At 42.3% G+C, this 14,132-nt stretch overlaps 1 protein-coding gene across 3 annotated transcripts in view; it reads left to right on the forward strand.

The window, feature by feature from the left end:
• Positions 1-14,132, forward strand: part of LOC122845596 — a 44,643-nt gene that overhangs the window by 15,604 nt on the left and 14,907 nt on the right. For all 3 annotated transcript variants that reach the window (XM_044141867.1, XM_044141866.1, XM_044141865.1), the window contains exons 10-12: positions 12,420-12,609; positions 12,693-12,728; positions 12,809-12,929. In XM_044141867.1, the coding sequence (XP_043997802.1) occupies positions 12,420-12,609; positions 12,693-12,728; positions 12,809-12,929 (347 nt within the window). The remainder of the gene's footprint in view (positions 1-12,419; positions 12,610-12,692; positions 12,729-12,808; positions 12,930-14,132) is intronic.

The raw sequence follows: 14,132 nt of genomic DNA on the forward strand, positions 1-14,132 counted from the left end.
CAATAAATTTGCAATTGATTATGTTTCTAATAAAACTCTAAACAAGTGGGTTTTTAGTTGAGATTTAAAGGAAGTCAGTGTTTCAGCTGTTTTACAGTTTTCTGGAAGTTTGTTCCAGATTTTTGGTGCATAGATGCTGAATGCTGCTTCTCCTCGTTTGGTTCTGGTTCTGGGGATGCAGAGCAGAACCAGAACCAGAAGACCTGAGAGTTCTGGAAGGTTAATACAACAGCAGCAGATCTTTAATGTATTGTGGTGCTAAACCATTCAGTGATTTATAAACTAACAACAGTATTTTAAAGTCTATTCTTTGAGCTACAGGGAGCCAGTGGAGTGACTTTAAAACTGGTGTTATGTGCTCTATCTTCCTGGTTTTAGTGAAAACACGAGCAGCAGCATTCTGGATCAGCTGCAGCTGTTTGATTGATTTGTTGGACAGACCTGTGAAGACGCCATTACAATAATCAATACAACTGAAGATAAACGCATGGATGAGTTTCTCTAGATCTGGCTGATACATTAGTCCTTTAATCCTGGAAATGTTCTTCAGGTGATAGAAGGCTGTCTTTGTAACTGTCTTTATGTGGCTCTGAAAGTTAAGGTCAGAGTCCATCACTACTCCCAGGTTTCGGGCCTTATCGCTGGTTTTTAGTTGTAATAACTGAAGCTGTGCATTGACTCTAGATCTGTAACTCTAGATCTATAACTCTAGATCTATAACTCTAGATCGTTCCTCTTTAGGTCCAAAAATAATAACTTCAGTTTTGTTTCTGTTCAGCTGGAGGAAGTTTTGGCACATCCACACATTTATCTGTTCTAAGCATCTGTTCAGTGATTGGATGGGATCAAAGGTCACCTGGTGACATCGTAATGTAGAGCTGTGTGTCATCTGCATAGTTATGGTAGCTAATATTATTTCCTGTTATAACCTGAGCTAGTGGGAGCATATAGATATTGAATAAGAGGGGTCCTAGGATTGAACCTTGAGGTACCCCACATGTGACCTTTGACCTCTTTGATGAGAAGTTTCCAATTGAAACAAAGAAAACCCTGTTCTTTATGTACGATTCAAACCAGTTAATCTCTGGACCGGAGAGTCCGACCCAACTCTCCAGTCCATTCAGTAATATGTCATGGTCAACACTGAGGTCCAACAGAACCAGAACTGTGGTTCTCCCACAGTCCGTATTTATATGGATGTCATTGAACACTTTGACTAGGCCACTCTCTGTGCTGTGGTGAGATTGGAAACCAGACTGGAAGGAGCCAAAGCAGTTGGTTATCGTTAGGAAGCTATTTAACTGTTTACACAATTTTTTCAATAACTTTGCTGATGAATGGGAGGTCAGAGGTCAGAGGTCGGCCTGTAATTCTGCATTAGTGATTTGTCTAGATTGTTCTTTTTTATCAGTGGTTTGATTACTGCTGTTTTCAAAGCCTGGGGGAAAACGCCTGATGAGAGCCATGAATTACTATTTGGATCAGATCAGTAGCAACAACAGGCAGAACTTTCTTAAAGAAATGTGAGGGTAGGACATCCAGACAGCAGGAACTGGAGCTGAGTTGACTTATAATTTCCTCTAGGGTTTTATAATTAAGTAGTTGAAATTGGGTCATTTTTCCTGTATTTGTTTTGTTTGGGTTCAGTGTTGGTTCTGACTTTATAGTGGATGTGCAGATTAATCCTCTGATATTTTTTAATTTTCTCTGAAAAGAAACTGGAAAACTGCTTGCAGGCAGCATTAGACTGAAATTCAGGTGGTAACGTGATAGGAGGGTTTGTGAGTCTGTCAACTGTTGCTAATGAAGCTGGAGCATTGTTAATGTTTTTGTTTATGACATCTGCAAAGAAAGCCTGTCTTGCATGTTTGAGTGTTAAATGATAGTAACGTAGTTTTTCTTTATAGATATCATAATCAACGTGAAGTTGAGTTTTACGCCATTTCATTGTCTTGCAGATCTAACTGTTTGTGCATTTCTCCATGGAGATTTCTTCTTACCAGACACAACCTTCATTTTAATTGGGGCAATAGAATCAATGATATCTGAAACTTTAGACCAGGGGTTTTCAAAGTATGAAAGGGTGAGCCCCCCTCCAAGGAGCACAATGCCTGCTGCGCCCCCCCCACACATGAGCTCCATGTCACAGTTCAGTTGCAATAACTCCCACCTTCAGCCCCGCTCTGGCCAAAACCAGTGATGGCATAGTTACTTTGAAAAGGTAACTTTAATCGGACTACTGATTACTCCTTGAAAAAGTAACTTAGTTATATTACTGACTACTTGATTTGGAAAGTAACTAAGTAACATTAAAAGTAACTTTTTAGTTACTTTCAGCAGCTGCTGACAACAACGCTCCGCCTCCTGTGAAAATCACATTGAGCTTTGCTAATACTTAATTGTCAGCTATTTTATAATGGTAACATCAACAATGTGTCTCCACTGATAAGGTTGAACTGAAGAGGAGATTGTACAAAAAAAACAAAAAACATGGGTAATTTGTGTGGTTCACTGTTGTATGGAAAACTCTAAGAAGGATTTTAAAGCCCTCTCTCCCCCCAGCCTCCAGATTCTGCGTTACGGCCCTGCGTTTGGTGTCAGCGCACAGAGCTCCTCCTGCAGCTCCACAGCTCAGATGGTTGCACAGATTTGTGACACTTACCGTAATATTAATAATTATAACGGTGCTAACTTGCCATTATAATTATTGCCAACTACGGACACGTTTATTCGTGGCTGTTTTCACGTTTATTGCGCTGTTCATATTGGTCTCGATGTTTGCGGTTTTCTGGAGCGCAACGTGAAGCTCGACGTCTTTCAGAGGTAATACATTAACTTGACATTAACAAAGACACAGCGGGACGGATCATCCGGAAAATGATGAACAAGGAGAGACTGAGTAAGACTCCCTTAATGACGGACAAATTCTGTGATTTATTGAGTCTCTGCTTATTTCCAACCCCAAATGAGTAACTTCACGTTCAAAAATGAGCCCAAAAAGGAGCAACCAGCAACTCGTAAAATTTTCAAGCGACTTTAAAAAAACAAAAAAAGCCCAAAGCCGCTTATAATAATCGGACTTGTCGACAGAAACTCAAACTAGTTCCAGTTTTTCCACCAACAAAATGCGCATCTCCCTCCATTGTTTACATTTCTGTCGCACAGAGACGTCATCGGTCACTCGACAAGACGAGTAGAGGAAATACGATTAAATAACAAAAGAAGACAGTAACGCACAGTAACGCAAAAATGATTTTGATAAGTAACTGTAGTCTGACTACTGGATTTGAAATAGCAACGCGTTAGATTACTCGTTACTGAAAAAAGTGGTCCGACGTCAGTAACGTTACTGACATCACTGGCCAAAACATCCTCTAAGGTGGGAAACATTTCCACTGATCCCCGCTCCACACGCGCACCCCACAGTACCAACTTTTTCCTAAATCCACAGAGTTGATCGTGTATGCGTAAAGACGCGTTTCTCTCACATCAGTAGACAGCAAGCAGATAGCTTTTCCGGTTTATTTTTTCCCTCGCACCGCGCCTCCCCTAAAGTGCTCTGGCGCCCCCCAGGGGAGGCGCGCCTCACACTTTGAAAACCGCCGCTTTAGACAGAAAATCATCTACCAACTTATCTACGTCATTACAGCTTAAAGATGAGGAGGAAGAGTAGATTTGATTAAATGTTTCTGCTGTGTTTTCAGTGAAGAACGTTTTGTGATGGTTGCTGTTTGTCCAAGTGGATTAAAGCAGTGGTCCCCAACCACCGGGCCACGGACCGGTACCGGTCCGTGGACCAATTGGTACCGGGCCGCGCAAGAAATAATAAAATATTTCCGTTCTATGTATTGAGTCTGGAGGAGCTTTTATTTTGAAAATCGTACACCGGATGCCGAGGGTTGAGTCTTGCGACAGCTCTTGCGCATGCACCCCCCCCCCCCCCGGTCCGTGAAAATTTACGAAGGCTTTGACCGGTCCGCTGTAATAAAAAGGTTGGGGACCACTGGATTAAAGGATAAACAACTTTCAAAGATAACAGGAAGTGATCCGACAGGGCGACATCAGTTACAGAGACATTGGAAATATTCACACCCTTACTGATAATCAGGTCCAGTGTGTGTCCTTGAGTGTGTGTTGCTTGTTTGACATGTTGTGTTAGACCAAAAGTCTCTAAGATATTAGAGAGCTTTTTAGCCCGTCTGTCTTGGGGGTTGTCAACATGAACGTTGACAACCCCCATCTCTTCTGGCCTTTTTCTCTTTCTGTTGATGACACTGAATGAGAAAAGGCTTAATTCCGGTGCTCTCCACTGACCCTCCGTTCCTTATATCCTCAGTGTAATGTCCAGTTCACACTACACCATCTTAGAGCTGTCAGCTGATTGTCGGTCCATTTTCAAAGCATGAGAGATCACACATTACCCGACAGAAATCCTAGGTGTAATGTTCGATCGTGTTCGATCGTGCCGTGTGGTGTCCAACAATGAACACAAAATAATGGCTACAAGTCCAGTTAACTAATTGTAAAACCAGGCATTAATCAATGCTTTACCTGCAATGCATGTGGCTCTAGTGTCAGTGTAACATCCTGACTGAATGAAAATCATTATAACCTATTTATGTCACGTTAACATAAAACAGCTGAGAAGTTACCGGGTTCATCAACTGTGTAGCAATTTCACTCCAACTCCTCCCATCGTCATTTCTATATTCTTTGCACAAAATGTTTTATAAACATTAATGTTGTTTCCACATATCATCTCCAATGTCCACTGGACTTCGGGTTGGGCTGTGTCAGCTGTTTGGGATTCCCCTCTGTAATTTCCCCTCAGAAACCAGGAGGAGAATCCGGCTTTCTGATTGGCTACCTGTCACATTCAACAGACTGCGTTAAGCCCCCAGTCGGGGAAAACCCCTGATTTAGATCGGAGTGGCCACAACGATCTACTGTAACACACCACACACTACAGGATGATCGGTTATGAAATCACAAGCGACAATCATAGAACGATCAACGTTCTAAGATTGTTGTAAGGGGAAAATGTAGGTGTGAACTAACGTGTAGTGTGAACTATTGCATCAGGTCAGGTCAGATGCGTCCATCTTCTCTATTTAAATCTAATGATTACTGAAGGGCAATATGGTATACAGACAAAATATTCTGCACTCTTTTGGTTGAATGCAGTATTTATTTCCTCTTTGGTATTTTTATTCAAGTACATTTTTGTTTTGTTTTTGGTTGTTTTGTTTATTTTATCAGTTCCAGCGTTAACTGTTCTTTTGAAAATAAAGTGTATCTATCTTTGGCAGGACATCACATGCATTATTACGTCATTTCCATTAAATCCGTGTAAAAAGGTCTTCAAACAATATTATCGTTTATCGCAATAATTTTGAGACAATTGATCACTCAGCAAAATTTGTTATTGTGACAGGCCTAGGTGCAAAGCACTTCATATGTCAGACAGGTGTGTTTGTTCAGCAGGAACATGGAATCCAGTATTCTGCAAGTTACACTCCAGTCATTCTTTCCCAGACACCACCCATGTAGGAGGCATGTGGGGGATTGAAATCCTATGTGCAACCGTTAGCGTGAAGATAGTTGACAATGTTCAGAGGGTTTTTGCTTGCTTGTGTCATTCCAAGCTCCACACTCGCTGCAATGAAGTTGGTACCCCTATCTGATCGCATTTTTTTTTTTGCTGTACCTTGTATTGCAAAGAATCTGTGTATTGGGTTTATGCAGCTGGAAGTGTCCATGGATTCTATGACTTCAATATGTACACCTCTTGTGGTCACACACGTAAAAGGTATTGCCCACCTCTTACTTTTTGCTGCTCCTCCTCGTGTGCGTCAAGTAGCCACTGACCAGGGGCCGAACACGTTTAACCCGACATGCGAAAATGGAGGACAAGTATTGAGTCTCTCAGGTGGAAGATCTACCATCTTCTGAGTCTCTAGTTTTCCCCTGAGTTTCTTTTACGTTATGCAATGGTGGATAACAGACGAGACCAGTCTTTTGCATCCACAGACCAGCTTGCCTAATTGCACTTTCTGTGAACTGCCTTCCTTGATGCACAATCATGGTATGATAGTGCAGGACAAGCAACTTTGACACATGATGTTTGCTTGGGAGAATGATTGGATTCTTCGTCCAATGAAGCATGTTTGAGGCGGCCTCCTTGACACCTTCTATGACACCTTCATCCATATAAGGGTCAAGAGTTACGATGGAGCTTGAGCTATGGACTATTTGATTGGCTTGGAGAGAAGTGTATTCATCAGGAAAAGCATTCTTCTGAACAGACTGGAGATTAAGGGGGGGTATTGGGGGGTATGCGCTCGTTGTAAGGACCGATGCCGTTGTTTCTTACAACGGGGGCAGGGGTGCGCGTTGTAAGGACCGAGGTCGATGCCTCATTCTGCGGCATGTTGTCGTGCAAGACGTAACCGACAGCATCCGTTTTGGGATTTTCAAAATAAAGCTCCTCCAGACTCAGTACATAGAATGGACACATTTAATTATTTCTTGGCCGGCCTGGTACCAATTGGTATCGGTGGTTGGGGACCACTGCTCTGAACCACATTGTGTCCATGAGCTGGGATTCAGGTATTGACCTGGTGGCTAGATCGGCTGGGTTCTTCTCTGATGTGACATAGTGCGACTGCTCATGGGATGTAGAGTGGCGTAGTCTGTGAACTCGATTATGCACGTAGACATAAAAGCGCTTTGCATCGTTGCACACGTACCCAAGAACTACTCTGCTTTCACAGTAGAATTTAACAGCGTTTGGTTTGTGGTCAAGTTCTTCCAGCATGAAGTCTGCTATCTCCACTCCTAGAACTGCTCCACAGAGTTCCAGGCGAGGTATTGTAGGTTCTGGTTGTGGTGAAAGTTTTGCCTTTCCAAGCACAAGTCCAACCTCACACTGTCCCACTGCATTGACTGCTTTCAAGTATGCTACTGCTGCAGTAGCCCAGCTTGAAGCGTCACAAAAAACACACAATTCAGTGTAGGTGGACTTGGAAAGGGAGACTGGCACATAGCAGCATGGCACTCTGAGGCTGCTCAGATCTTGGTGGGATAATTTTTATGTTTCCCATGTGTCCATTTTATCTGCAGGTAGAGGAGCATCCCAGTTTTCAACTCCATTTGAGAGTTCATGTAGCAAAAGACTGCCTTTTATTGTGACTGGAGATGCAAGTCCCAAGGAGTCAAAGATACTGTTAATTACTGAGAGAACCCCGCGGCAGGTGTAGCGTTTGTCTTTAACAGCTACCTTGAATGTGAATGTGTCAGTGTCTATGTTCCAGCACATTCCTAGGCTTCTCTGATCTGGTAAAGGGTCATACCAAGACTCAAGTCTTTGATGCCAGAGGCCAGATCTTCTGATTTGAAGGCTTGCATGACTGAGACACTGCAATTTTGTGAAGCTTGAGGTTGGACTTAGCCAGGGATTCAAATGTTCATTTGAGCAGATCGATGGCTGCTGATTTAGTAGGAATCGAAATCAATCCATCATCCACGTAGAAGTGTCTCTCAATAAAGTGTCTCGTATTTGTTTCAAACTTTGTCTCGCCTTTCTGAATGGCTCTTCGTAGGCAATAGATGGATATTGCCGGTGAAGGGCTGTTACCAAAAACATACACCTGCATACGGTACTCCTGCACCTCCTTTGACAAGTCATTGTCTTTATGCCACAACAACCTCAAATAATCTCTGTGGTCTGGTGAGACTAAAAATCTGTAAAACATTTGCTGGATGCCAGCAGTGGCTGCAATGAGCTCTTTCCTAAACCAAATCAGCACAAGAAGGAGGGTATTATTAAGATCTGGGCCCGTTAGCAGTAAGGAGTTGAGTGACACACCACACTGCTCTGCACTAGAGTCGAAAACTACCTATATCTGGACGGGCTTCTGGGGATGGGCAGGTACCAGCATTCAGTGTTGTCGACGGTGGGTGGAGCAATCTCTGCATGATGGTTCTTGAACAGCTTGTCCATAAACTCTGAGAATTGTTCTTTCATTTGGGGTTTGTTGTTTAGGTTGTGTCTCAGTGAGCTGAGTCTAGACAGTGCTTGATCTCTGTTATTTGGAAGTGGCAAGCGAGGGGACTTGAACGGTAAAGGAGCGACCCAGTTGTTATTTTCATCCTGATGAACTTCCTTTTCCATTATCTTTAGGAACGTCTCATCCTCAGAGGCTAGGGCACGCTGGTTGTCATTCTCTGTGCGCTCGAAAACTTTCTCTCCAAGCTTTTCTTCTGCTGCATGAAGTTTTGAGTTGTGTTTAACAAGGTTATTCTTGTGCTCCCCGCCGTAGCATGGTTTTTCTTTGAGGCTGATGCTATTAGGACAAGGAGTGAAGAGAAATGGACATCCATTGGAGAGAATGTGCGTTTTGTATATGTTGACAGTTGGCTTATGAGCGTTGAGGCATACTTACCCCACAATTACCCAACCCAGATCCAGGCACTGGGCAAAGGGAGCGCTGGGATGTCCATTTACTTGTTTTCGTGCTTTGTGATTTCTCTGCATAGTAAAAGTGCTATCTCAGCATCTGGATCATACTTTGGTATGAGAAGAGCGAGGTGTTTCAAATGAGCATGGGCCAGAGCAACTTCAGGCGTAGGTATTTCATCTCTATTAAACACTATCTCGTCACATTCAATGAGAGTCTTTTTTTTTTTTGTTTACCTCCTACAGCGAGTTCCTGTCGGGGAGCATATTGATGAGGAAAGGCAGACTGACGTAAACCTGTTACAACAACGGAAAGCTCCCTGTATACTGACGAGCGAGATTTAAAAGTCCTGGTACCACCGTTGCATACCGGACCACATGCAGCACCATGGGTGATACCACATCAACACTCTCTATTGTGGTATCACCCATGGAATGATTTCGTCATTTAAGTGGCTTCATTTTTCTTGGGGATACACAGTGATCATGATTTTAGTAATTACATGTTTATAAGAGCGATATGCCATTGTCCTTCCCAGGAAGCATGCAGCATCCAGACCAACATTAAAACACTTTTCCTGTGAACGCCCCACGGGTGGGCGGTACCACACCCGTTGAGAAATGCTAGCTTAGAGTAGCTCATTGATATATTAATATAGTAGCCAGGTAGTACAATAGTACTAGCTGGCTATAACGTCAAACATCCAGATGTTTTAAGTTTTATTTTCAAACATTATGAAGACAAAAAAACCTCAAAAACGTACAGAGCCAATCATGAGAATCAACACATTTACAGTTAAAACTCAGTTTCACACAAATACAAAGATGCTAGCATAAATATTTGGCTGTTTGTTACGACTGGCTCAAGGTCATAACAAAAACGGGAGACCATGCAGTGGTTAAAGTGCATAAAAGGAATATTTATTAATAATAACAACAATGGTTTGTGGATGTCAGTATCAGTGGTGTAATGCAAATGCATGGATGTGGTCTGTGAGTGCATGTGGAAGTGTTGAAGTGCAAAAAAAAAGACAAACTCAAATGTGCAAAAGGAAGGGAGCTGAGGCCTGGCACCAAAACACCACAAGCATCAAGCAGCAGAGTGGACACTGAAGGCGACCCAGAAGCTGGAGACGTCCAGGTTTAAATGCTCTGTCCTCCAAATTAACAAATCAGTAGCACCTGTAAAGGGAAGGAGCACAAAGACAGACAACAAGACACCTGCAACCAAGCCCATAAGGCCCAAGGCCGTAACTGGACCATTCCAGGTCGTTGTCGAGATAATTTTCTATTAATAGCGCCAGAAATCTTTTGATAAACATTACATTACCAAGAGACATGAAGACAATACTTTTATCTTGGCTTTTTTCTGTTCGCCCCTTTTTTCTCTGTCGCTGAAGGATAAGTCTGTTTTTGCAACATTTTTTTTCTTATCTTCAGCTGGTGCTTTGAATATGCACTCCACATTGCACGGCGTGGCCAGAGTAGGTCAAGGGCAATTTATTTTTTCTTTTTGCCCATATAAGAATTATTTTTACATGATCAAATATATATTACTGTAAAAAAAAATCCTAACTTTATAATGAAATTGTGTTTTTGTTAGTATAATAATGATATAGTATGGGTGTATCTCCATCTGAGATCCTCTTCTTGCAGGTTTTGCATGTTTCACTTTGTATTTTGTTGAATATTTCATAATTGATGTATCCAAAAGAAATTACTTGTGGGACCATATCTGCTTTGAGCATTTTTTTGTCTTTTGTTTCCCCCCTCTTTTTTTGTTTTATTTTTAAATTTTGATAATTTGATTGGTTGTGCTGTAGCTTATGCACACATACATACGGATTGTGGAAAAACAGAGGGACGGTCTGCCTTTGTTAATACGGAATGGGTGTAATGAGTTAATGGGGCCCGCTTTACAAATATATGTTGTAAACTTTGGATTTTGGGTAAAAAAATATCAAGTTTTTTCATGTAAACAGCCTCAAGTCCCAAGTTATTGATGTAAAAGTCCACATCTGAACATTTTTTCAAACTAAAATTAGAGGACATTTGGCATTATGCTATACTATACATATATAGTAGTTGGAAAACAAAAATCTGTTAACTTACCCTGCAACATCTGGGCCACCTGTTTTCCTTCAGCTGCAAGGCGGAAATCCTTCTCACCACATTTGCAGCCTTCCTCCCACTGCGCCCTTTTTTGGACATCTCAAAAAAATCGAAATCAGACTGTAAACAAAAAAAAACAAAAAACTTAGCTGTCTCTTCTTCTTTGTTATTCTTTTGTCATGGAAAAATAACATCTCATGTTGTGGTAGCACGGTAACGAAGAACAGCACAAAGCACATGGAGGCGGTGTGCTATAACCCCCACTGCCAGGAGGTGTCACCCAGACACAGACCAATCCGGGTCTGTGGAAACGGGTTTACTTTGTCATAGAGCCGATCCAGGCCGGGCTGAGTAGAGCAGATCTGCTGAAGTGGAAAAGAGGCAAAAGATAACAGTGAAATGATCAAACAGGGCAACATCAATTACAGAAACCTTAGAAATATTATCACCCTTAGTGATAATCAAATCCAAAACATGTCCTCGTTTGTGTGTTGGCTATGTAAGATGTTGAGTCTGACCAATGTTTTCAAGTATATCACACAGCTTTTTTGCCACTCTGACCTTGGGCTTGTAAGCATGGATGTTGAAATCTCTCACAATTATTGAACAGTTATAATAAATACACAGTTCCTCAAACCTCGGTCTAAAACCTTGGGTTTGATTTTAGACTGCTGCAAGTAGTTTTTCTGTTTTTTGTTCATTTTCTTTTAATCACAGACCTCATTTTGAGGTCATTCAAACTGATAGTCATGTTTTTGACCAGTGGGCTGGGATTCAAATCCAGGACCTTCTTGCTGCAAGGCAACAGTGCTACCCGAATTTCAGAATTTCTAACTTTTGTTTGGCCAGATCATTTGCTCCAATATGAACAGTATTCAGCTGATCAAAGGTTAGAGAGAGAGTATTTTTTTCTGTTATATGAGACACTGTGTCATTGGGAAAGGAGAGTACTTTTGTGCTCTTATTATTGCAATGACTGTTTCTGTTTATTGCCTCATCATCGACAATAAGCTCTTTTGGTATGTCTTCTGTTTTCTTGGTGTTCATTTCGGAGGGTGAATGTGTTGATCTTGCCTCATACCTCTTGTTGATGTGTGAAGGTGAGGTTTTCAGTGGAATTCCCATGCAATAAGAATGTGTTATGGCTCATGGGTTAGTATGGTTTCAGTTGGTTGCTTATTTTCTTTGGTGCAGCAAGTGTTGAGCTTGAATGTGGAGCAGTTGTTGATAACAGGGGGATATTATGGCTCAAAGCTGGCCATGGTGATTTGTATAAGTCAGGGGTTCTTCTTCTGTTAGTCATCTCATCAGATTCAAAATGTGAAACTTTTCTGTTGGCTTATCTCCAGAGAGTTCCAGGGTGTGGTGCATCCAACCTCTCTGTTGTCTTAAAGAAGAGTTGTTTAATTTCAAGAATATTTAAATCAATATTGACCTCTGACCGCTGAATCTTTATTTCAACTGATTGAAGTGTTTGTTGATGACACTGGTGTCTGGGACATCAGCAGTCCAAGACTTATCCAAGATTTTAAAATCATCCAAGATTTTAAATACAAGGTCCTGACAAGATGGAACAAAGTCTGGGTTTTGTGTATTTTTGACTTTTTGTCTTTAATTACTTGCAAATAGACCAAAGTCTTTAACATTTTCTAAAGAAATGTCCAAAGCCATTGTATAAAATCAAATGTTTGATCAGCAATGATTTAATCCTTGAAATTTATTGAACATATTGATTTTTCAGGGATGACAATTCACTTGAAATGACTGACTCTTCTACCACAACTGTCGATGTGACCAGTGCAACTAAAATGTAAACAGACAAATGTTTTCTTTTCTCCTGAACATCCAGGTTTCCTCTCCATAATCTGCCTCTGCTGTCTCAGTGGCTGAAGGCTTGCGGCCGGGGGAACTGGCATCCTCGGCTCTGGTCCTCCATTTGTTCTGCCCATTTCACAGAGAAATGCTATGACAGGAGTGGGGAAAAACACACCCTCCTTCCAGAAGCCGTGCCCACGCTAAACATCCACAACGACTCAAAGGTGAGACACATAGAGGCACAGATGTGACTAATTTCTTTCATCTGAGCACACAGCCTGTAACAGTTCTACTTCCATCATCTCAGGCAGATGGTTTGACCTCACCACCAGCAGGGGAGGAAGTATGTAGCCAAGTGGGGAAACTTTTGCCATAGATTGTATTATGTGATAAAATTTCAATAATAATGTTCTGTGTGAACAGGCCTTTTTTGCAAAATATAATGCAGTGGAGCTCTACATCAGCAGACGCATTTACCCTCCTGGACTAACCTATGTAGAGAAGAACACCTTCAGGAGGTTCTGCAAAAGATACACTATCATAGGTGAGGAATCACCGTCTCCAAAGATCATCTTCATCATAAGGGTCCTGCAATTTCCCATCACTCTTAGTGTTTTCCACATCTTTATGTTTACCTGAGATGATTTCCTGATCTATACTTACTTAAGTAAAAAATTTATACTGTGTAGAACAGCATCCAGTTTAGAGTCTCTCTGTTCCATTTTAGATAACTGACAAGTTACAGCTCTATCAAACCTACTAGATTAAAGATGTATCACTAAAAGTGGTGCCTTAATCATCTAAAGTGGTGTGCTGAATTCTTTTTCCCAGTTGCAATAGTCCATCTGGTGTAAAGGTTGTCAAACAAAATGGATCCCAGAACTTGACTAACCTGGACACGGGTCACTGGGTCCCCTTCTATAGTCAGGCTTGGAGGTGGGGGACATTGGTGAGTTCCTGGTGGCGGGGCTTTAACCCATCCCCATCTGGGGATTTAACCCGGCTGGGCATAGCCTGAAGAGGAAATATGGGTCCCCTTTCCCATGGGCCCCCCACCTGTGGGAGGGACCAAAGGGGTCGGGTGCAGTGTGGGATAGGTGGTGGCCGAGGGTGGAGACTGTGGCAATCCGTTCCTCGGCTATAGAAGCTGACTCTCAGGACGTGGAATGTCAACTGACACATCAGTTCAGGAGTCTGAACTGATGTGTCAGGTTGAGAGGTTCCAGCTGGAAATTGTCGGCCTCATCTACGCATGGCTGTGGTTCTGGAACCAATCTCCTTGAGAGGAGGTTGGACACTCTTCCACTCTGGAGTTGCTCATGATCAGAGGCTCAGGGCAGGAGTGGGCATACTTCTTTCCCCCCCATTTTGGTGCCTGTACATTGGGGTTTACCCCGGTGAACAAGATAGTAGCCTCCCTCTGACTACAAATGGGGGTACAGGTTCTGACTGTTGTTTGTGCTGACTTAGCAAACAACTTCAGATTGCCCATCCTTTTTGGAGACTTGGAAGAGGATATTGAAGAGTGGCCCTCTTGGGGATTCCTTTGGTCTGCTGGGGGCCCTCAACACTCACGTGGCAAGACCTGGAGGGATGTGGTTGGGAGGGGCGGCCTCCCTGATCTGAACCCAAGTGTTGTTCTGTTGTTGGACGTCTGTGGTTGCCATGGATTGTCCATAATGAACACCATGTCCTCCAGATCAATTTTAAAATCCTTAAATATTTGATCATGTATAACCAATGCAGA

Source organism: Gambusia affinis, linkage group LG16 (genome assembly GCF_019740435.1).
Source record: "Gambusia affinis linkage group LG16, SWU_Gaff_1.0, whole genome shotgun sequence".
Classification (NCBI taxonomy): domain Eukaryota; kingdom Metazoa; phylum Chordata; class Actinopteri; order Cyprinodontiformes; family Poeciliidae; genus Gambusia; species Gambusia affinis.